Source organism: Astatotilapia calliptera, chromosome 15 (genome assembly GCF_964374335.1).
Source record: "Astatotilapia calliptera chromosome 15, fAstCal68.1, whole genome shotgun sequence".
Classification (NCBI taxonomy): domain Eukaryota; kingdom Metazoa; phylum Chordata; class Actinopteri; order Cichliformes; family Cichlidae; genus Astatotilapia; species Astatotilapia calliptera.
Window position 1 is genome coordinate 38,650,941 of NC_137436.1, and position 25,893 is coordinate 38,676,833.

General features: G+C 41.5%; 1 protein-coding gene across 4 annotated transcripts in view; it reads right to left on the bottom strand.

Annotated features, from left to right (window-relative positions):
* Positions 1 to 6,069: 6,069 nt before the first annotated feature.
* The window catches only part of opa1 (OPA1 mitochondrial dynamin like GTPase), a 35,644-nt gene continuing 15,820 nt past the window's right edge, over positions 6,070 to 25,893 (bottom strand). For all 4 annotated transcript variants that reach the window (XM_026194569.2, XM_026194567.2, XM_026194568.2 and 1 more), the window contains 5 exons: positions 25,765 to 25,881; positions 25,463 to 25,556; positions 24,730 to 24,840; positions 7,831 to 7,904; positions 6,070 to 7,743 (listed from right to left, as the gene is read on the bottom strand). In XM_026194569.2, coding sequence (XP_026050354.1) covers positions 7,840 to 7,904; positions 24,730 to 24,840; positions 25,463 to 25,556; positions 25,765 to 25,881 — 387 coding nt within the window. In that variant the 3' untranslated portion in view covers positions 6,070 to 7,743; positions 7,831 to 7,839. The remainder of the gene's footprint in view (positions 7,744 to 7,830; positions 7,905 to 24,729; positions 24,841 to 25,462; positions 25,557 to 25,764; positions 25,882 to 25,893) is intronic.

Sequence of the window (25,893 nt, forward strand, 5' to 3'; positions counted from 1 at the left end):
CGTGGCAATTCTCTTGTCTTAATCCGGCGTCATGTCAGGCAGGTTGAAGTCCAAGTATTCTGGGAAACACTGAACCATTCACGTAACTTAAGCCTGTTTTTTACTGTTAATTCCCTGAACACATGTAAAACAGGCCGGGTTGAAAATGCAAATCTAATTAAAAGTGTAAGCTCAGTGAAAATGAGATTAGGACTCGGTGAAAAAAGACAAAAGGCGCGCAAAGTTGATTACTTTACCAAAGGTGTCGTCATTTCTGCTCGGCTTTAATGCACTAATGAAACAGAGCCTCGCCTCAAACATTCACATTCAGCCACGCTCTGTGTTTGCGTTTGGTTTTAGTGCCTGCTAAGATACTATTGATGGCCAGTCAAGTAATGTCACCAGACCGTTTTTGGTCTGCCCTCACTATGGCACTTAGACGATGAAAGCCGGTCCTCAGCGTCCCCCATCCTGCAACAAGTGCAGTCCCCTGCCACTGCCACTGTGCAGGAGGACTGATGTAAGTAGTGTGGACAGATACAATTTCAGCCTGGCAACACAGCCAGGATCTGTCAGCCCTCCCCTCTGTTTACCTAAAGGCTAAGGCTGCTGAGCCCAGGCCTCACCTGCTGGCCTCACTGGTTGCCATGAAGGCTCACATAATCCCACTAAGTCCATGCAAGCCCAGAGCCGCTTCATGTGCTAAAAGCTCCACATCCCTCCCTCTCACTAAGACCTCCACTCGATCAAGAAACAGTTTGTGGGGTGATCGGTTTTTCCATGGCAACTTTGCATATCTCTATTCTGCGGAGGGAAAGTTCCCACCCCTCTGTCACACACACACACACACACACACACACACACACACACACACACACACACACACACACACACACACACACACATACCTCTGCCCTGGGTTTCAGCATTTCAGCACTTAGCTGAGCCTAACTGCCATGAATATTTGAGGTGGGATGTTCCTGAATCCCTCCAAAAGCGTCACTCATTAAGACTGCAGTCACACTGTAAACTCAGTTCTTTATAGAATCAGCTACAAAATTAGGACAATAACTTGTAAAAATTTTACCTTCATACTGTGAAAATTGTCTTAGTTTACAGGCCCCTGAACTATATGTGGATTGGTTGAATTATATCTTAAGTTTTCTTTCCTGTATTATTAAACCTTTATAACATCACAAGTTCACAATAGAGCCACATAAAAGGGCACATTTGATCTCTTTAAAAAATGCAACTAAGTCAATTTTACTCAAAGTTCCACAATCTAAAGCTACAGTCTCATCTTTGTTCAGCAAAATGTTTCTTTAACCATCTTTAGGCATCAATCTGATAAGAAACACTGTATCATAGTTTCAATAGTAAAATAGTAAATCTATTCAATTCAATTCAATAGTAAAATCGAATTTAATTATTTAACTATGATGGCTTGGAATAACATGTTTGCTTCCTTAATTTCAAGAAGTGCATTTTGGGTAAACTTTAAAGGGTCGTATCAAGCATTCAGCACAATCACTCATCGGTGTAGCCACCTAATCACAGAGACGCCATATAAAGGCACGTGTATGAAGCAGTCTTGTTTTTAAATAAAATGCTGTTATACTAGTCTGCACACAGAGTTCAGCATCCGTTATGACTGGATTTGTCTCTTCGCATTGATTACCCAGCAACAGAAGAATTAGACACATTTTTAATACTACTAAAAAAAATAAGTGATTCAGATGTGAGATAACCCTTTGATGTGATACTTCATGTTACGGTTTGGGGTATGTTTGTTTCTCTCACACAGCTGAGCCTGCGTGTGGGTTGGTAGGAAAATACAGGTCGGCCTGTGGGGATTTATTCATGGGGACCGGTTCCCCTCGACAATGACCTGATTCATTTATGACGTCCTGCGCTGTGAGACGATGAGGTCATTTCATGGATTCTTTCGGGCGGGATGTCAGACATGAATGGTGAGAACATGCGGCGGACCTCTGCAGCGCCACTCCCGTGGACACACACACGCTCACAGATACAGGACCACCACGGGATTCACATGGTCGACCTTCGTGAGCTCAACATAAGCACAGAGCGCTGCAATAATTTATAACTGGCACAGAGCAGGAACCGGCTCTATCTATGTGTGTGAGCCTGGGTTGTGACAGGGAAGGTCAGTGACCTCTATGACTTGGCTAAAATCCCCATGGGCCTAATTCAGCTCTGGAATGGACCCCACAGAGCAATGGGAAGATGGCTTCAACATAATGAACACAAAGGCCAATTGTGACGCTATTCTCTGCAGGGCAGAAAGCAGCGGGCCCCGGGGACAGTAGAAGGTTTGTTGGTTAAATCAGAGGAGGAAGCCTGTTGCTTCAACAAGCTTCTGATAAGATTCATCAGCAGTGACTCAACAGTGGCCGTTTGTCTCCTGGGGCACAAAGTGTTAGATTTACATCCACTGTTTCCACTGAGGGGCTGATAAGTGCCTCCCATCAGCCAAATCAGTGTCTTTTATGTATTAATAGTGTCCCCTTAAATTTTACAAGTAGCCCGTCATGCAGCGAGACTAACACAGTGTTTCTTGTAGTATATTTCCTATGGTCTGTGGAATAAATTGCCATTTCTTTAAATATACTGTAATTTTAGCATTTTACTGACTGTTATTGATGTATTCAGATGTTAGGTGCTACAAAAGCAGGATTGGCCCCATTCATCATTTCTTATTTTTTTGCATATTTATCACACCCAGATGCTTCAAATCACCACATTTTTATATTTGACAAAGATAAAGAAAAAAAAATCAGACTCAGATTTATTGTCATTCAATTATTGACATTATATCAACAAATAACCGATTCTTTAGGTCTTGGCATTTTCACCAAACAAGAGGTGAAATAATTAGCATAAACACTAGAATAATCTTTAAAAACAAAGCATTAAATATGCCAATTTAAAGTAACGAATAATCCTCATCATGCCATCTGACTGGTTACAAATTCATTTTGCAACACGACTACAACAACATACCGCCAGAAACATGAAGAGCTGTCTTTACTGGGAGACTGTGACTCCACCGTTATGGATGTAATAATTGAAAGTCCTCTGACTTTGCCTTGCACAAAATCAATAGAGAACAATTCATTGAGCAAGCACAAGAGTGGATGTCTTTAACCCTCATCCACCAGAGGATGTTTTAAATCAGCAGACATGTACAATAAATTCTGAATTTCTGCCTCTCCCTCTGAGTCAACCAGCAAGCCGATAAGAGAGGAGACAGAAAGGCGAGAACAAAGTGGGTGCTGCCAACAAGAAGGCAAACAAATGCTAACACTGCTGCTACTGCCAAAAAACGCCCATCCCCACAACTTATTACCCTTTTCTTGGACTCATTCAAGGTTTTCATCATCTGCCGAGCCACCACACCCCCAGTGAAAAGGCCCTGAATGTGTCTGTATGATTAGATGGTGGATTTAAAAAAAATGAAGCAACAAGATTGGGCTTTTCTTTTTCTGCAGAAAGACTAGAAATGAAGCTTTGTGCAGGTCCACTGCTGTGGCACATTTGACAGGTCTGGCCTGACTGCTTTTGTGTCAGCAGCATAAAGGGGATTGAGAGAAAACACAAACCGCGTCACTGTGCTGTTGTGGCGCCTGGCTATTAGTCAACGTGACGGTCTTTGCAGATGCTAATGGGTTATAGTGTGTCCAGGCCGGCCTCCCTCGCTCCCTGAACATGGCTATCTGATAGCACAAAGGCCTTCTGCTGAAGGTTGACTTTTCCCCCTTTCTTTTCATGACTGCTAGAGTCATTAGGCTTTTTTCTTTTTTTTCACTTTGTTTTTAAGAAAACAGCGGGATATAATAGTAGGACAGAAAGAAGCATTTTCATGTGTAAAGCCTCAGGTGATGGTTCAGAGGCTGATGCCCTTTGAGTAATGCAAGGATGCAATAACAACCAGGCTCTTGTGAAAGAAGAGAAAATGCCCAGAAGTGGAGGACCTCTGGACTCTGACTTATTAATCAGGCAGAGCCTCTCCCTGCTGCCTCGGGCTACAGTGAGTTTCAGTCTGATCTGGGATAAGATAGCAGCCTGCAGAGTTTGTTCAAACCCGGGCCAGGGGCTTCACTCCAAACAGCAGCAGCCAGCTTTATGATAAAAGTACACAACATGATAAATCCATACATAGAACACATAGACGCTTCATCAAACAGGGAAGTAGCAAGCTTGACATCACCCCTGACTTGTTCTGTCTTCAAACTTCAGGCTGAGTATTTTTACTATTGCCACGAGTGTGCTTTTAAACCAGATGTGATGAGCGTGGGGCAGATTTGTATGTCTATATGATATTCACCTGTCAGCCACAAGTAGGCTGTTTATTCATTTCATTAAATTTTCATTCAATAATGAATGAAACTAGTGATTGAGACCACAAAATTATCAGTAAAGCATTTACTGAGAAGGTAAATAAAAAAAACATCTGTCTTTTATATACGGTTCATGTTACAGAGCAGACAAACACTGAAGGTTCAGACAGATGGAGTCTCGACTCTTAATATTTTATTACGTACACCTTGCTGGTACTGGACTAGATCCCCTTTACCTGCCTTCATTCTTCATGGTGCAACAAGATGCTGGAAACATTTCTCAGATATTTTGGCCCATGTTGACATGATAGCATCACACAGCTGCTGCTGCTTTGTTGGACATCTTTCATGAGATGCTCCTGTTGTACCTCACTCCAAACAGGCTCTACTGGTGTGTGATGGCTGCAGCTACAGCCATACAGTGGTAATATCTACCAAACATCAGGGTGTTTTTTGTCTGCTGATCAGCCACCATTTATTTCCCCTTTGTCTCTTTAGGCAGGTCTGCTTGTTTGAGTTTGTATTATTGGGTGTCATCAGCTTTTGAGTAGAGTTCTGTTACTTTGACCTCTTCTATGGGCCCAAGATTTAGATTTCTCTGCATAATTTAACCACGTTTGTGTTTGGGTTAAACAAAAAGACGGTCCATCACATGGTGACTGTGGAGGCCATCCGAGTACAGTAAACTCAGTTTTGTAACATGGTGGTTATCCTGCTTTCATGTTGTTTTTATGCTTAATTCTGCCATCTGAATGTTGCAGTAGGAAATCAGACTCAGAAGAACAGGCAGCATTTTTTCTTCTTTTCCCTGGTTTTGGTGGCTCTGTGTTAATTGTAGCCTCAGTTTCCTGTTGTTAGCTGACAGGAGCGAAGCCTGCTGTGTAGCACATCTGCATCAAGGTTTGCCATACTGTGCACTGACAGATGCCTTTCTGCATACTTTGGCTGTAACAAGTGGTTATTCCAGTTAATCATGTCTAGAGTTTCTGTCATGTGATTGGCTAAATAGATATTTTTATGAATGTGCAGTATAGGTGCACCTAAAGACTGACAAGAATGGAAGGAAACTACGTACAGTTAGTGTACTGGAGGCATTATAAGAGAATCATAAAGAATTCTGCCTTAAACTCATTGGGAAAATTTATTAAGAGCAAAACAGCCGAATGAGATGACAAGAGGTTCTAGTGATTCTAAGAATTTACTTTATTTCTCTGTGACCAAGGAAATGAATGATTATTTAAATTGGAATAGCAGTTTGTAGGACGCTGAAGTGCTGGTTAATACAATACCCCCTCCACTGCTGGATGGCCAGAACAGCTGCTCTGTGGATTAAACTGCAAGCTAATAAGCTCACAGTGATAATGTTCACATGCAAACAGGTAGACTGCACAATTTTAGTTTACCCGTTAGTCTATTAACATTAAAACAACCTATTAAAGTTTTTTTCATGTAATTCAGAAAATCATAGCAGCACAAAGCTATCACGAGTCACCCAGAAAAAGCAATCATCTTGATGATGGTACCTTAAACAAATCAGAGGGTCACGATAGTATAATTAGTCATGTTTTGGATCCTGAATATAAAACTGTTATGTCAGTGTAGACTCACCTGAGTAGCATTGTTAGAGGCCACTAGCATGAACCAGCAGGCAAAACTGCAAAAAGCTTCCAGCGCTGCAAACATCGGTTTAACGCTGACATGTCATGAAACAACCAAACAAACGAAATAATGATTTCTTTATTTGTCAATTTTATTTTCAATTTGTACTTTTAAACACAATTTAATAAATAAAGCACAGCGGATGGGATACACCATGCAAACATTATTTTCTACAACATAAAACACGTTTTTGAACCAACTCAACAACTCTGTTACACAGTTCTGCGTTCAGGTGCTGTACATGATAGTAGCTCCACGACTGCCCATTAAGTTTTATATTTTATCTTTTCCCCATGTACAGATAGGAAGGAAGGAAGAGGAACTAACACGGTCTCACCACCCCCCCCTTCAGGCAAATATAAACAGTTTTCCCAGCTTGGTACAATGAGGAGATGTCTACGTGGGTGATGGAGGTGCAAGATAAGAGGGGCTGAAGATAAGAACGAGGAAAGAGCAAAAAGACTGGAAACGAGTGGCTGATGGGAGAATCTGTGATTTGACCAAAGCATTTAAAATCTTCCCTTCCTCTTTTCTTCTTTGTGCGCGATCAAATGCTTAAGCTACAACAGCATAAGGAGGGGACAATCGTGCCTGTGCTGCATACACAAACATTACCGCGAAAGAACATGAAACCTGGTGTAGGTTGGAACCAAACCCACCCTGAGTGACTGGACACTGGACCGGGATGGACTAGGCGAGTCCACAGAAATGTGCGATAACTGACAGATGATATCAGCTCTGATCTTTCAAAGGTTATGTAACCTGTTGTGTTTGTTTACTGAAAGCGCCTCAAGCAAACTGCAGAGGTCTTTTTAGTAAGGTGTTTACATTATGCTTAAGGATTCTAAATTAATTCTTAATTAATTTAGAATACTTGTTTTTGTATTGCACAAACCAAGAAACGCCACATAGACAGATCTGCATGGACTCAGACATTTGAGCTTGGAGCTAAATCAGGTAATTGTATGCAAATACTTAATTTTTGCTAATTAAACTTCAAAAGAACCAAATAATAAGAAATAAAATCAAAGTGTTGCATTGTATATTGTATATCATATCCTCTTAATCCTGCAAAGAAGTAGTATGCAGTATTAATTGACTATGTTCTGCAGGTTGCAGAAGGAACACCTAATTTAGGGGAACATATAGCCTGCATGGAGAATCCCCTCGCAGCACAGAGAGACAACGGTAAGTGCTTTAAGTTGGAAGTGCAACCAAACTAAACCAAGACTTGTTCTGTGCCTACCAGCCTACTAACTTGGCATGTTTTAGGAGCACCAGGTGAGACAAAAGGAGCCAATGGCAATAGGGTCTCTCTGTACACAGATCAGTGAATACACACCTGCATAATTACATATACACAAAGAAAACCAGGACATAACGTAAAGTGGAAAAGAAATAAGAAAGTTGGAGATAAACATGTACACAATTTACTCATTTATTGAAAACAAGCGGTCAGACGTCTGTCAGGACTCTGCAAGCTTCTTATTAGGTTTGGGCTCCTGTACAGAAGTCCCTCTGGTCACCCCAAGAAAAAGTTACAAGAAAATCGCAGAGAAAGCCTGAAAACTGTTCCTTCATCTTATCGCTCTGTGCAGGTCCGTCTCTCCATAGGTGTCCGCGGGGTGGAGGGGTGGGTATGATGTGTGTGGTGAGTGTTTGGGGCGAAGACAGTCATTTACAGATGAGTCGTCTTTGCTCAGTGCATTTCTCTGTTGTGATCCAAACTTTATTTTCAAGAGCTCTGATAACAACAAGAATATAAGACGGGCTGCGTTTAGTGAACAGGGCATCAGTTTGGTTAGGAGCTGACAGTTACAGAGACAAATACCTGGTTCATCTATTTCTCCTTGTGAAGAGCTTCTATGAAGGCTTCAAGTTTCTCCTGGATCTCACGAACTTTCTCTGCAGAGAAGCAAACGGTGGGTTTGTTAAGAGAACAGAATCGTCAGCAAACACAAAATTAGCTGGCAATAACTTCAGTAACTTTAAAATTGTTTGTCCTCCACTAATAAAAGAAACCACAGAGGTAAAGTTAATATATTACTGGGAACACGTCATACTTTTTAATCTCCGAGGACCTGGCGTCCATGTATGTGGACATTACACTTTGGGTTGTCTAGACCAAAATAATAAATTTTGCTCTACAAGGGCCTGATATCCACTTATGAGGATGTTATACTGCCACTGTTCTATTGAAATTTGAAGCAAATGTCCTCCTACGGGGATCTTATTTTTCTCAGAAACAAAAATGAGGTGAAAAGAAAAGAAAAGAAAAAAAAATAAAATCACATCATTCTTTGTTTTTACATTCATCAGGTCCCAATCAGCCCAAATAGCAAAGAGAAATTAAAAATGCATGCCATGAAAGAGTTCAGGTCTTAGGAGGTTAATAACACAGTAAAGTAACATGTTACTGTATGAAATTGAGTAATTAAAATGACCTCCTAAGACCCGAACTCTTCCACGGCATGCATTTTTAATTTCTCTTTGATATTTGGTCACATTGGGTCCCAATGAATGTAAAAACAAAGAATTACCAGAATTTTTTTTTTACATTATTTTTAAGAAAAATAAGAGCCACATATGAGGATATTAGTTTAAAATTTTAGAGCCTTGTAGAGCAAAATTCTGTATTTTGGTCAAAATAACCCAAAATGTGATGTCCACATATGGCCTGGTCCTAGGAGGTTAAAGTTACAATTATGTTGTTACTTGTGTCGAGTAGTTCTTCAGTTATCAGCATGTCAGGCAGACAGAAAGCAAATAAATAGAATGTAAAAAACAACATGAGCTGATTTCAGTTCATGACGATGTTATAATATTTATTTATTGTGATTTGCCTGCCACAGAGAAAAAACCCCACTTAAAGTTTTGTACATTATTTTTACAAGAGCACAACAATGAAGTTCAAACTGCATCCAGGACAGAAACAACCACATTATTACTGCTAACACAAACTCAGCTCTTTGCAACCATCTGCACAGACAGCATGCTAACACAGAGTGACCCAAGAACCCAGAGTGATGCTGAAGCTGACTGTATGCTGACACCAGCCCAGCAGCCAGAGCCTGAACTTAACATAACAAAGGCAGTGATGACCAATCTGGACTTTAAGCCTCCGTTTCTACCTGTTCATGTTTCTAAGGTAGAATCACTGTGAAGATTGCTTTGAAGTCTCTCTGTGAATGTGTTCATCTTTGCGTTGTGTTACTGGCTTTGTGTTCATACTTAAATACTAAGAGAAAGTACGTACGTGTCCTCGTTAGGATGGGGATTTGTGTTGGCGTGTGGAGATGTGACCTGAGATTTATACAGTGAACTGGTAATTATGCCACTTTGGCTTTCAGATCATCGTACATGTGAGGAACATAACAGTAATTAATGAGTTGTGTGACGAGTAATTAAATAACGTACTGCATTACTGTTAAAAAAAAGTAGCAGCTAATGAATTCAGCTTTTGTTGAGTAATACAAGTTATCTGATTTGTCTTTCTCTGTTACATATACAAAAACTATAACTATGTGGACAAATACTGAGCTTTTATTTGCTTGCAGAACTTTACTGTGATTTCCTGTGCATCAGCCAATTTTCTTTAAAAACTGAGAATTTGATTTCTGCAGCTTTTGCAGTTAAGAAAACACTAAAATGTCAGTAAACAGAACCAGGATGAGGTGGAGGTTTAATAAATCTGCTCTCATTCCTGTGATATACCTCTACAGTTAGACACTTCAACACATTCTCCACCAATACACCAGATGGTCCCCTCTGACAGTGACAGCAAAACCTCAAGGCAGGCCTCCTTCGCACATCATGATGACGGCTTGCGTACCCATTCCCGGTTAGCACGGACCACATCAAAGCTCTCGCTCCCCCTCCCCTTTTAAAAAAAAAAAAAAATACTATGTACCTTCAGGGCAGACACGAAGAGAGACACCGTAACAACAACATTTCACATCAATGGGGGTCTACTGAAGAAATAGTCACTCACTTCTTTTCGTGATTAAACTCCTATTGTCCTGAGACTGCGTAAGACGAGCAATCCTTCCACCCAACGTGTACTGTCACACGAGATGAGCGAGCCGTCTAAAGCGGACTTAATCGCTGATTAAACAGTGGTGGAAGGAAGTCTGCGGGCCAGCGCGGGAGAAAAGGAAGCCGTGGCTTGCGATGCCAGCTGTACCTCCAGGCCCGGCTGGCTGGCTGCGCAGCTTCTCTGTCACCCTTGTTAATCTGTCTGGATCTCCCCCAAGCACAAACTCAAACATGAGCTCTGAAAAACAAACTAGCAGTGCACTATATTGATCAGTCAGCGGCAAAGAGATCCAGAGACGAACCATTGTCGATTGTTTTCCTACGAGGCAGGCCGCAGAAAACACGGCTTTTAAAAGACTTTTAAAGAAGATAAATCACTGAGGCTTGGACCCCGGAGCGACAGTGACCAAAGTGTCCATTTCACATCAGTACAAAAGTGATAACTGCGTGCGTGCTTTGCAGTGAAACTAAATATCACACTCAGGCGCTTGTTTGCAGCCCCCCCTTTGAAGGGAGCATGGCTGCTTAGGTATCCTTTCCTTGATTGATGGGAAGAGAAACAGTTGTTGGGAGAGATGAAGGCACGCCCACACTTATGTCCTACAAAACTGAAAACTGGCAAAGCTGAGAAGTCCTGGATTACAAAAATAACCTAAAAAAAAAAAAAAAAAAAACAGACACACACACACACACACACAGGTAGGCAGAACTGAGAAAAACTGACTGACAGCCAGAAAAGCTTGGCTGTGAGACGCACACACCACCCAAATGTCTTGAAAACCAGCAAGCGCTGCACAGTCATGTCACCTCCACCTTTTTTCACCTTCCCACACATTTACCGCTGGCAGGTGGCAGGGAAAAAAAACGAAGGAAAAAAATCCCCGGCCTTTGATACTCCGTTAACACACTCGGGCAAAATGGCAGGGCGTTAGGGGGAGATTACAACACCTAATGGAGGCATTAAAGGGGGCCTGTCGAGGTGCACGCTGACAAGTCGCTGCAGCAGGTGTGGGGCTGAATGAAACCTAAACCTCTGGTATGCCATTCGAACACGCAGCGCACAACAAGGCACGGCTCAAAGGCTGCTCGCAGAGTTTGGCTTCACAGGCTGTGTGTCCTGACCACAGGACAACATAACTCAATCCGACCCAATAAGAACGGGATTAGCAACATCTGTCCGACGTGAAGAAAGAGATGGGAGTTATGGGGTGAAGGGGGAGGTGAGGGGGTTTTGGCTGGTGTCAGGAAAGGAGGATACTGGCTGTCAGATCATCAAAAACTTGGGAAATCCCCTGGCTCAAGCTTCAAAGCTTTGCAGTGGGTTTAGATGTGGCTGATGATAAGGTGCTCTATAGAGCTTCAGCATTTCAAATATAGACTGCTTAGCACAGGTCAAACATTAAGGATCCTTTCCAGCTACCAGGCAGAGATGCTGAGCTCTGCTAGCTCACTGGAGGCAGCAGTGGTCTAGAGGTGAGATTAGGGGGTTTGCGATAAAGAAAAGACACTAGTCTAATTTCCCGAACCGCCTGAGAAAGCTTACACTGGGAGGGTGAAATCCACTCTTCTATAACACCTGCTGCTGAGGCAACTGAAAACCCATCACTCATCCAGTGGACCACAGTATTATCTAACTCCTATCAAGTTAAGTAGATGTCATTACTATTCAGGTGTATTTAGAGAATAATAGTGGTAGAGAGCTGCTGAATGCAACTCTTTTTCGCTGCCTTGGGGGCGAAACGGTAATTTGCCGGTCACCATTATATTTTGGAAATATTCGACAATGGCTTGTTACTGCATTACAAATGCTATTCAAACTTTATTTTAAGACTCTGACATCTGGGCCTGTAGGGAAGCTGTCAGAGCTGGTTTGGTTGATTATGTTGTGAAAGGGTTACAGGCTTCACGCCGACAGTTTGTTTACTCTGTTACAAATTCATTGACGGGTTTGTAAACTTAAAGCTTTTACCTGTGATTCTGCTTAATGTTTACGCAGAGACAATGTTCAGCCCGCTTACTGGTCAGGACGGGAGCAACAAAAGTAAACACAGGAAGCAGGTGCTGTGTTCTGGACTATTGGACAGCATGAAGAATTTACATTTACAGCTAGTTGCTAGCCCATAGAGATCTTTAGCTTGCCTCATCCCAGAACAAGAAGCTGTTTTTAGCTCATACTTACAATGTACACCTGGTAGTTGTTCAGATCGAGGTCGGAGCACGTTCACACCATAAACGAACCGCTCCGGAGACCCTCCGAAGGGTCTCAGTGCGGCTGTTCTGGTTAGCACCCGAGTGTGATTACTGTCTTTACCTCTACGCAAATGAACTGCACCGAAGAGGAAAACAAACCAGTTCGATTTAAGCAGACTAAACACCACAGACGTGAAAACACCTGACACATGGAATAGCAGGAAAGCACTCTGATAAAACAGGCTGGTTGCTTGTAAAGTTAGATCTGTGTAAAAAAACCAAAAGCATACATGAAGTGTAATGGCTTCAGGTAGACTGTAGCGGAGTTTGCAGTAAAGCAAAACGTTGATTTATGAAGTAACTTGCTGTAATTCATCAGTTCCACTTGCAGCCATGCTCAATTAGCTGTACATCAAATAGCCATATATATTTTATTTAGACTAGATGTAGATCAAAGGAGCAAAGCCCATTTACCATTCTCTTAAAGCAGGATGCTTAACGACTTTAAAATGAGCAGCTTTCAGGAGCCCAGGAGGACACGGGTGGATGTGAATGGCATCTTTCAGAACAGCCAATATTTTCTGTGGATAGAAACTGTGAGGAACAGATATTTATTCCCTCCTTTACCATCTGTTTGCTACCAAAGGACCGGATAAAAAAAAAAAAAAAAGGCCACAACAAGGCTTTCTTTTCACCGTCCTGTGGAAACGCAACAAAAAAAGTGGACAGAGTCACCATTGCCTGTTCCACACTGAGCAGTGGGAGTAGCGATCTAAAACTCAATTTAAGCGCCTGTTTACCTAAGAGATGAGCCTCAAAACACATTCATTCAACCGCTCACCCCTTTATCTGGTCATGAATATTCCCATAATCCTCTGGCCTCTATCCCAGAGGCCCCTTCTTTAAGATGCTTGGTGGTGTGTGGGTTACCAAGTGTGGAGGGACTGGCAGACTAAAAGAAAGACAGGGGAGCCTTTTCCGTAAATCCTCTTTTTCAAGGCCTTCCCTCGGCTGATCTCCACATGAAATGATATCTCATTCACTCTCACTCTGTAGAAACCCCTAAGCCTGCCATGGCTGAACTGCTGGCAGAAGGACTGATCCCGAAAGCCTTTAATTGACCTGTAATTAGACTGTGTGGCCCTGCTGGACAAGTAGCCACCACAGAGGAGAGAGAAAAAGACCTGGGGGAACTGCAACTTACTGTGAAGAAGGAGGGGAAAAAACCTAATCCCCTTCCTCTGGGATGTGGTCACTCTTCTTCATTCAATGTGAAAGGGAGGGAGCAGTGAAGAAAAGATGGCTGTCGTGAAAAAAGTGGCGACAGAAAGATTTCGCTGGATGAGTTTGGCGCCAAGGTTCAGGCTTCTTTCGCATGCCGCTCTGACAGGAGAGCAACAGTTTGCAGAACGGCCACTGGAGAGAGTGGCGTGGGGGCTTGGTTCCTGTCCCGGCCTGTCATCATTCACGAAGAAACTTTTTATAGCTCATGACTGCCAAGGTCATAGTGTAGGTGGGGACAGCGAATATTTAACTCTCTGGCCTTTCCTTCTCCGAAAGCTGATCTCTTAATGTAACAAACAGAAAAGCCATTTTCCTCAGCATGCTATTGCTTGATTTGTCACTAAATCTGGATAGTCACGCTATAACAGAAACTGGTCCATGGGAGACCCCGGGAGTGCCGGTATGTCAACAGCCCTAACGCCATGTCAGTGACAGAGCAATGAATCAGCCCTCGCACTAGAGTCTCTTATCTAGAAAACAGATGCCTGTGAGAACGCAGTTTAACCTGGGGAAAGACACAGAGTGGTCTGAACAGGTCAAAACGTGGGGTCAGCCAAAGGGCAGTCTAAATAAAAACAGCAAAATGCTTTGAAAAGAGCCAGGTGATGACTGCTGGTCAGACTTTTAGTGCAAAAGATTGTAAAACTGGGGACAAATTTGGAATAAATTTGCATTTTCGATGGCTTTAACTCTACGGTACATAACAGACATATTAAAAATATATCAGGAAATTCTATAAAACAAGTCTGAGACAGTAAATCTGCTCATGACTCATGGTGTAAATCACAGCTCGTCAGGAGTAGACGTTTTCCGAGACTCACCTCGTGCAGTCAAATGGAGGCCAGTTGTGAGGCTAAGTGGCAATCAATCACGAGGATCCACATGAGCCCGGGGATGTGAAGCAGAGTCTGGCTAAACTGATATCTTGTCATGATTCCTCAAAGAAACTCCCCTGCACTGAATCAGCCACAGGTGTGCGGCTAAGGTTAACTGCCAATGAACTCTGCATTAAGCACATGCAAGTAAGACGGGGCCAGCGTTCCTCATCCCTTTTCCACCCTCAGGTAAATACATGCTTCCAGCTGCTCTGGACTCCACACACCTTATATCGATATAACACCGGAAAGACAGAAAACGCCTAAAATACCTTTGAGCCACAAAAACTTGGTAACTTAGTGAACTGCAGGTGTTTTACCTGCAAAGATGGAGAAAGTAGCACCGTTTCCTCTTTTAGTTTACAAGTATTCTTGTAAAATACGCTGCTCGAGAATCCCTTTCATTTATAAAAAAACACTTATGCAAACCAGCCGGCATAATAAATTTTTTGGAAACCTAATGATTTCATATTTGCGCCTGTTTAGTTGGACCATTTCCTTGCAAGCTCTCCAATCAATCCTACATTACTTTTATAATAGTATAATGGAAACAAAATGCATCATATTGGCAACAAATCTCTCGCATTTGCACCACATTTTTATTTTGCTATACTGCAACACAGAATCCACAACAATAAAAATCCATTATAAAAAACAAAAACAGAAAACTACACCATGTGCTGTTTTAAACTGCCTACAAGAGAGAGCGTATGGTTTTCCTATTACCTCATTTTAAACAGCACCTGATGTCAGAGCTTGGTGTGTGCATGTGTGTGAGTGACACGGCGATCAGTGGGAATGGCTCCCCGGTGGCCAAACTGTGCTGGGAACATGTGAACAGAAGCCTTGCTTTTCCCTCCCATCACCACACATCTTTCTCTTTCCTATTTTCCCACACTTAACTCTCTCTTTCCCTGAGGGGAATGAGAGATGGCTTCACAATCTCCTTCATTTTTCCCCCTTTTTTTGTTTGCATCACCACTTCCATCATCACCTCTTGCCTGGTTGTCATCTAAAGCACGCAGCTTTTTTTCCTGCTTCTGTAGTCCATTTGATTTATTCACAGATCTTCTATCTAGGGAGGATATTTCCAAGCAGACAAACGGGTGTTACGACGCTGTGGTCTGAATAATGCAGTCCAAAGATTAACAACAAACTGAATAACACTGGAGCTGTTTTAATGAATGAAACTCAATTTTTTAATCTTGTACTGCTTGCGTTTCTTCCTCTTTTTCTAAATTAAACGGTGATGCAAAGGTAATTAAGTCCTCTGTCTAACCCTGTTTAAACAAATGCTCATGACTAATGATCAGCAATAACAACAGCTTGTCAATCATATGATGGGCATGCCTGTGTGTGCACAAGTGTGTGTGTGCAAAACAAAGATTCCTGGTGCTTGACATGGGAGGATGGATAGATGGATGCGCCAGAGTGCAGGAAGGAAGCGAGAAGTCAGCGAGGAATAAAGGGGAAGAGACAGATGATGGGAAAGTGGAAAGAGAAACAGGTCTTGACTTTGGTAAACGGTGGCAGCTGGCTGGTGGGAGAGCTTTGATAACAAGAAAAGAAAGAGCACAATGAAAGAGAAACCAGTAATACACAGCAGTTGGAAAAAACTGTTGATGGTATTATAGCTGGAAGTAACAGAAAGGAGACTTGAAGAAACAGTTAAGCCGAGCAAAGGTAACGAGGGAGTAACTGAAGAAGCAATCCACTTTATTGTGGTAGGAAGTTCAAGCTAGACAGTTTCAAAAATTACCTTGAAAAACAAGACAAGACGCGTTGAAAATCAGTTGGCATTTATGTAAAGATAGCTAGTCTTATTAACCACTCAAAACGCAATTGTGAACCACTATTCATTCACACACACACACACACACACACACACACACACACACACACACACACACACACACGGAGCTATTTGGAGTTCAGGAGGAGGAGAGGGGGAGCTGGGAATCAAACCAACAACCTTTTGATTGCTAGGCATCCTGAACAACGGCTGCTCTCCGTATGACAACAGCAACAATCAGCGAATATTACGGGGAAATAAAACTCCCTCTAATAAAGCAGATATTATGGAAAAACATCTTAGTCTCTCTTCACTTGTACTTTACTGAACAAGTGAACAAAGAGAGCTGTCAAAATGTGGAAAAACCAAAAAGGATTTACAGATATCTGATTGTGCCTCACAACAGAAAAGCAGTAAGTCCCACAACATTTACCAAACAACATGAAATGAAATACACAAAGTACTGCTTCATATTTGCCAGTGTTATGACAACTTCTAGATCTACTGTTGGTGTACTTGATGCTCCCAAGGAGAAAATGAATCATCTGGCAGTGACTCTGCAGTCTGAGGTTTCCTTCTTTGTGGGGGGAAGAAAAAAAAAAAACCTACTTGTAACACTAATAAGACTCCCGGTTTACAAAACCACACTTCTGACTAGTGTAGATGCATTCAGAGGCAATTAGAGTTAAGGCAGGATACCACAAACAGCTACACACGTCTGATTGGTGATCAGATATATACAAAACACAAACGTAGTACACACAGTACGTGGGAGGTGACAAGAAGCTTTATACTATGTAGTTGCCAGTGGACCAAAAAAAAAAAAAAGCTTTGTTAATAAGTGAGGACTAACATTTAAGAAAAAAATAGGAGTGCAGAAAAGTCTGTCTGCAAAATCACTGGTCACTGTAGAGCATGGGTGTCAAACATAAAGCCCTGATACCGAACTTCGTCTGACAAAGATGAATCCAGCCAATGGGAAGCTTCAGAAAAAGGTGAAAGAGGGCATACAGTTTGGACTTTTAACTTTTCACAAGTTTTACAGCTTTTCCTACTGATGACCTCCCCCAAGGCCATTCATACTGGACCAAAGTATTTAAGTAATAGAGTGAAGTAATTGATTTTTTATATATTAAGATATCTCAGGAATTAAATGTGTCGTTTAACTTATTCACACTGTCAGAAGAGGGAGTCAGATCTGGGTTGTGGAGGCAGCAGTTTAAACTCAAACATTCCTCATCCCAGCCAGCTGAGGGACATAATCTCTTCAGCCTTTCCTGGGAATGCCAGAGGGGAGAGTCCCAGTTGGACATGTTCAAACCCCTCACCACACACATTCTGACAGTTCCTAGACAGACGTCTGAACCACTGCAGCACGGTCCTTCTGATTTGCTGGAGTAACAGCTCTGAGTTCCTCTCTCTGAGCCCAGGCACCGTTTCTGCTGCTTGTATCTGTAATATTGTCTTGGTCGGCCGTAAAAAAACCCCCAAAAAAAACAAAACAATATAGTGGCAGCTCTATCTTCAAACAACTTATCAGTACAGAGGCCACATCACTGCAAACACTACACAGAACTGCCTGTAAATCTCATGTTCCACTGTACCCTTGCTTCTGAACAAGACCCTGAAACAGTTGAATTTGTCCACTTGGGGCAGCAACTCATATTTAAACCTGAAGTGGGCACTCACCCTTTTTCGGTTGAGAGCCATGGTACACGCTGCAAGAGTGTGAGCTTGTGGTTGCCATTCAATGAAGCCACCAGGCCCACATCCTCAGCAAAAAAGACAACCCGAGATCCTGAAATCTGGAAGGTGCTGGGTTTCATGAATATAGTCAGTGACAAAGGGCAGCCCTAGAGGATTCAAACACCCGCTGGGAAAGAGTGTGGAAATGCTGTGTTCTGAATGCAGTTGTACAGAGATTAAAAATTATTCATGGAAATTTCATAACTGGTGAGTGTTTTGGCCAATTCCTTGCTGGCTGTGATTTGACAACTTGCAGTATCAATAGCATAAAAAGTATGAAACCGTGGTAGAATCTGCTGAAATGGGAAACTGTCGTTCAGCTGTGGACATCGTGGCAGCTGTGTTTATTGTAAATGTTCTCATTCTGAATAAAAAGACACCTCTGACCGTGTGCCATTGTAGTTTGACATAAAAACATAGTTGAGGAAAAAGCTAGTTAAGCATCTTTAATGATTGTTTGTGTGCAGATCTGGAAATATGTCTAATTCTAAACAAGCTTCAATAGCAGCAGCATTAATTCCTAATGAATTATGACCTTAAAGTCATAAAGAAAAGCAACAGAAGCACCGCAAAGCTTTGTACAAGCAACAGCAGCAACAGCATGCCACCACCCTCTGCTCCCCTCTCTTCTGAATGAGGGAACATGTGCACACAACACCTTAAGATGATACGTCATCCCTTACAGCAGGGGAGAACAGAGGAGCACTTCTCAATGAGCCTTCCCTAATCACTCTGGAGGAAGCTGCTCAAAAGAGGACGAGGGGGAGGAGATGAAAGGAAACGAAGTGAGCGTGAGGCTGAGAGGGCATTCCGCTGAGCAAGCCCAGACAACCACAGCCTCATTGTGTTCGGCTTCCACGCGAGAAAAAGGAGAAAGTGACTGCATGTGCAAACACGCAAACACTTCACACATTAGCACTGTTTTCAGAGCACCTTCTGTTGACACCTTTCATTCCACGACCCTCAGCTAACCCTCGCGTCACAAAAGCTCAAATCCATAATTTTCCACACGCTCTTGCATTTATCAGAGCCAATGAGCCTGCTGCTGAGGAGATGAACTTAATGTAAAAGGTTATTCGGTCCCAGGTGTTCATCTGAATCGACCCCTCCCAAAATGTGTCAGCAACCAAAGTGTGAGACTGATTGATTTTGTTGTCCAAGCAGCGTGAAATGCCTAACTTCCCGTGTAGTGACAATCATGAGCTGTCAACATGGATTCAAACTTTAAAAAAGGAAAGAAAGACTAAATGTGTTTTATCATTTCTCCTCAAAACAGTCAAACACATTTGTGGTGAACACTGTAATCAATTATTCAGAAGTTTTACGTTTAAAGCAGAGATGCTCAGTCTTGTACAAAGGAATAACAGACAATAAGTTCACAAAAAAGATATCAAAGAGTGATCAAATACATTTAGAAAAATCAAAAAATCCCCCCCAAAAATCCCAAATAACAGATCCCAGAGTAGTCATGCATCGCTAGCAAAGCTGAGCAATACATTTTTTTGTGCTTAAAAACGCCACTGCAGCATGTTCATAGATAGAGTCTAGTCAGTGTTCTGTTAATGGCTTATTTAATGAGTCACAAATACACAACAGTGGCAGTACAGACTTACTGCAGTTTCATTACTGTTTACGTTCAAGTTCTGCCATGATGGCTAACACTGGATTGGTGGGTCTACTGTGACTTTTTGAGTTGGAAATCGAGTTGAGGGGGGCGTTGCAGATGAAAATACCACCTGGGAACTTGGAAATTCAACCGTAATGACCAAATCTGAAATATATTATTACAAACAACCATGATCAGGTTTTAAACTCGCCAACTAACCTATTAAAAATAAATAAATAGGGATGTAATACTGTATGTTGAAAAAACCCATCCATTTGTGGAGAAATATGAGTTTTTAATCTTGGGACTGAAAATATTTTGGGGAAAGTAGAAAGGAGGTGCAAATGTGCATTTCTATTTATATATTCAGGGACCAGTGCACTGTGTGCACGTTCTTCAACAATCTGACAAGGTAGATAAAAAGCCACCAATGTGGGAGTGACTGCTGGAATCTGCTCCTTCCTGTTCCAAAACAGCCAAACTGGCTCTAGGAAGAAATAAAAAACTGTTCCACCTTCCATTTACACACCGGATTTCGATTTGTGGACACTGCAAGCAAAGCAGTATCTATTATTGTATGATCTACTCTGCAACATAAAGCGCCTTGAGGTGACCGTTGTTGTGATTTGGCGCTATATAAATAAAATTGAATTGAACTGCAGATGTGTGGTGAAATAACGAGTCTGCATTTATACTAATAATAGTATCAGATGATTTTTTTTAAGTATAAAAACGCATGAATACACATGAAGACACATGAATACACTAAACTCAATGTTAACATAAACATTAAACACCAACTCCTTGAACAGATCTGTGTGTTACAACTGACAAATATCTCACACAAAACAAAGTGCTGACATAGAAAAATGGTGCAAACTCACGACATTAAATACGACATTCACGGCTTGATAAAATAAAAGCAATCCTTGAAACAATGTGGTACAGTGCGCTGTCTATAATCAGCCACCACAGTAGCTCTAACAAGCACAGACACATGCAAACACACTCAAACACATACACACTGCACTACGTTTCTATGAGGGTCAATGAAGCAGCCAAGCGACAGCCCAGTGGTCTCCTAAGAGGGCTCTGCCTGCACATTAGGCCTGGGCTTTGCTCCAGAGACGGCACTGTGCCATACAGCTGGTCCGGCACACGCTGACAAACACACACACACCCCCGCTTTGCAGCGTACTATTAATTAACAGAGTTTTCATGCTCTCCCTCACGCACACACCTGACCTGTATTTGTAACCTGAGTGATCGTAGGTCTGTCTGCGAGTAGGGGCAAATACGAGTTTAACAGCAGTCCACCCCTGGAAGCGCATTTCTGCTTTTAAGTGTGTTTATCTTTTCTAATGTCTCCCATCTCTCCCACTTTCTCTCCTCTCTAACCGGAGAGGCTATAAAGGTGAAGGTGAGCCCTCCTCTGAGATTTGCCCATTGTGTTTTTCTTTCCCTCTGCCAAGGGAGAAAAGTGATAGACAGGATCAGGTGGATAGATTTTAACAGAGGCAGTGAAATAGGGTCAGAATGACCCAGGGAGTTGGAGCCAGGTTAAAAAAAAAATAGCTGGATCAAGTAGCCTATGGTATCAGCTGGCTGACCTGTGGGGTCAGGCCATAGTTTGGGCCTGAGGCAATCTGACCTGTTGTTTCTAAAAGGTCTGGAGAATGAAGGAGAAACGATATTGCAAAGAAAAGATGATTTCATCATTGATGGAACTACATTGAATAAGGCTGTTTCACACAGATGCAGACAAAAAAAAAACAAACAAAAATCTTCTCCTGTCGAGAACTGCATGTTTCGGAAGGAACCATGTGTGATTCCTATCATGTGTTCTTAAATGTAGTAACCGCCTGATGTTGCTAAAGACAGATTTAGGGTCTCCTAACAGCGGAAATGTCCTTAAAAGTACAAAGTAATCACTACCTGATACTTCTAATTAAGAATGCTTAAGTTGGGTTTTATTAATTATGCTTTGCCATGTCCAGTTACTATATTTGCACGAGTGAAAAGCTTCTGCAAAGGAAACCTTTATGATGAGCCTTTCAGTTAAAAAAGGAACCAAAAAAAAAAAAAAAGAAGAAATCTTTGCCCAGAGGAAATTGAGGCATGTCACCAACTCAGCCCATAAGCCACGTGGTTCAGTCTAGACTCAAGGACCCACATACCCACACACTTAGGTCTAGGCTGTGTTACACCGAATGCCCTGCGCAAAGTGTCCGACAACTAATGACCCAGATCCTCCACTCACCTACTAACTCAACCTGACAGACTGACAAAGCTCAAACTCTGGAACATACATTTTATTAGCAGGAGGAAAAGAAAAAAATTGACATCACTGTAAAATTAGGGCTGCAAAAGGGCGGCGTGCTGTGAGGTACATTTCCAGCAGACTGCAATGTTAGGCTGGAATGTTAGTTATGAGTTACAACAAAATAAGTGGTGTTATATTTCAGTCGGCAGTAGAGATAGGAGTGAAGGGAGTGAGATATGAGGAGTAAAATGCAATAAAGAAAACTGCATCTCATGGTCAGTGGTTCATGGTGACTCACAGAGCATTTTATTCTGTTTACATTTACGTTCATTATACCTTCAAATTACAATAAACAGATTTGTTTTTCCTGATGTCAAAATTCCCATCTGACCCTCCAAATGATGGCTGCTTGTATTGATGCAGATTTAAAGAGTGAAGCAAACACTTCACTACAAATAATTCATAAAGAAACAAAATAAATGTGTGTGCATGCACAGGTGTGGTCCTACACTACATGGTTTCTTAAGAAATTCCAGACACACTCCTACATCTATTAGTGAGGACAGTCTTTCCAGATGGAAAGTGGGGATGTCATGTTTGGAAAAGTTTATGGATCCACTTGCCTTATAGAATTTGCAAGGCCAGGCAGGTCTAGACATGGCTGACGGTGTGTGGAATGGAGAGGGGGCTCTGTGACAGAAAAACCCTCAGCAAAAACCTCCGTGTGTGTTTCTGTCTTCTCTGAGTGCCTCTTAATGTAGCATGACTATGCCTACTTAAATACTGTACATGTGGTCTGCTGTTGTTTACATGGAAGGTAATAAAAGCACTAATGTGTTTTTGACAATCAGAGCTTACATGCAACATATGAAAGTCAACAAAATCTAAAAGAAGTTGACAGGAGAATGATTCCTGCAAAAACTGACTTCACTCTAATGTGTGTATTTGAGGCACGTATTGTTCTTTAAACTCTGAGATCATGCAGGCATTTGCAGTGTTTTAACACTGTGCTTTGACTTGGATTAAATGTGAGAAAATTACAACTTAAAGGCAAGTGTGTCTAAATTGTTGTGTACTTCTGTGGTGACAGGAACAGTCATTATGCATGCGCATGCTCGTGTGTGTGTCACAGATACTTCTGAAATGGCAGCAAGCCATGTGTGCCACTTTGCAAACACAAACTGCTTAGCAAGCAGAGCTTCTCTGAATAAGACCAATGCTGGAGAAGACTCATTGCACCAGCTTTTAATTAAGAGCCTTCAAAAGGCTGACAGGTAAAAATTAGCAGATATATCGGTCCACCCCCGAGAAAAGTTTCCCAAAACTCACTTACAGAGGAGATACAGCACATGTGCACTGCGTCGCTGTAGGAACAGAGTGTCTTATTTTGTAATTAACATCAGTACGAATTACTTTTGAGAACGAGTCATTTTATTTGCAAAAACATCTGTGCTTAAGCAAGAGCAGTTTCCTCAAAATTACAGAAGGAAAGGAGGAGATGGGTCAATCATTAATAATCAGTTCTTGCTAGAGTCCAAGTGAACACTTGTGCAAAATTTAAAGGAACTCCCAGTAGGCGTTGAAGAGATTATGTGCACAAGATTAAAAATTTCTTCTGGGGTTGTGTCAGGAAGGGCGTACCACGTAAAACACAGCCAAATTAAACGGGCAGAGCTAGGCGCTGTGGTTACCCCTTATCAGATTGCTGAAAACAGCTGCTTCTTTTTTTAAATAAAAAGTATAAATTTAAATACACTTCTATTATTTAGCTAATGTCTTAATTTCTTTGCTTATTTAAGCTTAATGTGAGAGCATCTATGGTGCGTGTTGTCATTTATATTAACCTACTGTTACTTGATGACGACTGATATAGATGAATTAACCTCAGCGATTTCTCCAACTCTTTTTAGTTTTAAAATGAGAAGCAGTTTTATTAAACTGAACTATTGCCTGAGCTCCTCTCCATCTCTACTCCTCAAAGACTCAGCATCTCTTTTTATATCCAATCATGTATTTGAACCTATTACTAATTCAATAAATTAGTTCTGAAATGTTCCACGTGATGCGTTTTTAAGAAACACAAAACTTTTCTGGTCTTTTCTGTTATTCTGTTTCCCCCGTTTGAACTTCTCATTGCTGTAAAAAATAAGCTTACATATAAATAAATATTCCTTTAAATAATGTTCTTCTGCTTGAACAATTCATTTGTACGTCTTTGTACATTTTTCAAATAGAAACAGCTTTAAATGCTTTACAAATATTTTCTGTCTGCTTTTACCTACTTCTTAGAGAGCATCCTATTTTCTAGGCAACTGAAAACAGGCCTTTTTAGCCGGCCTGTACTGTTAGCTTAACTTAAATGCAATAATACTGCCATACTGGACTAATCAATATAAATTCCTGAAGCATCACTGCCACCTACTGATGACTCTAGGATTTTATAGAATGGATCCACGTGCTTAATATAACGTAGTTGACCTGAGTGGTCAAAGTAAGATATGCATACAGTACGGTGCAAAGGTTTTAGGCAGGTGTGGGGAAAAAAAAAGAGAAAGTTTTCAGCCGAGTTCCTTCAAAAACTGTGTGCAAGTGTATCAAGAAGAATTGATGCTGTCTTGAAGGCAAAGGGTCGCTACACCAAATATTGATTTCATTTAGATTTCTCTTTTGTTCATTCACTGCATTTTGTTGATTGATGAAAATAAATGATTAACACTCATTCTTTGTTTACAGCATTTTTTTTTCTTACCTGGCTAAAACGTTTGCACATTACTGTATATAATATCTGATAGTGTAGTAGGTTAGCATGCAAACTACTGTGACGTTGAGTTAAGAACTGTGAAGCTTAAATAGGAACAATCAGACTCAGCAGGTGTTTCTTGATAGCCTTTGTGTATCTGCAGTGTATTTTCTGCTCTGCAAGTGTTTGTGTGTCTTACTGAGATCCTCAGCCAGCTGGACTCGGCGGCCAGTTATGAGTTGGGTCTTCTTTTCCATGTCTTCTCCAAAGTCATCCAACACTTCCTTCACGTTTTTCTCCAATCGGCGCACTGGCGAGCACGGACACAGAGACAGATACACAAGAAACAATAATAATCAATGCCTGGCCCAACAACAATGAAATGCACTTTTCTGTCGATCTTTTGTTTTGATGAATCAAGTTATGAAAACACTTTATAATAATTAAAAAGACTCGGAGAAGGACTGTCACTCTCACATTTGTCTTTACTTTATAGATAATCTGGATAACTACTGGAACCTTGCTAAAGGATATAAAAATCACTAAGCCCAACAATGAAAGTGCAGAGACGACTTCAGTCAAACATTTCTAACCAACAGTGAAATCTGATCTCAGTATCAGCTTTGGGGATGGCGTGCAACTAGATTCACTGCACTGCATTTTTCACATGTTTCACACAAAGTACCACTGATGGAACAACTTACTCCACCAGGAGGGAAAAAATCAAAAGGAGGAAGTAAAATTCCTGCCAATAACCTGTTGGTTTTACAAAAAGATACAAGAAAAACAAACCCACAGAAATGACAACTACAAGGCTGAAATCATTAAAAATAGAAGGTTTGATATTCTATAGTTTTACCTTTGTTCCATAAATAGCTACAACTGCTGTTATGGAAATAACATAGCCCCCAGCCCCAGTCCACAGTGCTCACCTTCAGTGTTGGTAAGTTGCTGTCGTAGAGTGTTGGCTGTTATAACCAGCATCCTCTGTATCCTCCAAAACAGCACCACATCATTGCACTCCAACTGCAGAAACAAACAGGGATATCACATTTTTATTTTTTATTTTTGGCCTGGGACAGACACAAATCAAGGGTGTGTACCCGCTAGGTCTTCCGCCTTCAGTACACAGGGTGCCCCAGAGTAAAGTTACATTTTTTCCAAACTAACCCTGACCTCAGGTGAAACTGCATAAATACATAAAAAAAAATAAAAGACAACTCTTTCTACTTACCTCAGAGTCAACAAAGTGTCTCTGGTAGTAGTAGAAACCCCTCTTGCAGAGGTTGCAGTGTGACAGTGCCTTCTGTAAGAAGTGTCGCCGATAAAGCTGATGCCACGTATCCTTGATCTGAGCAAGTAT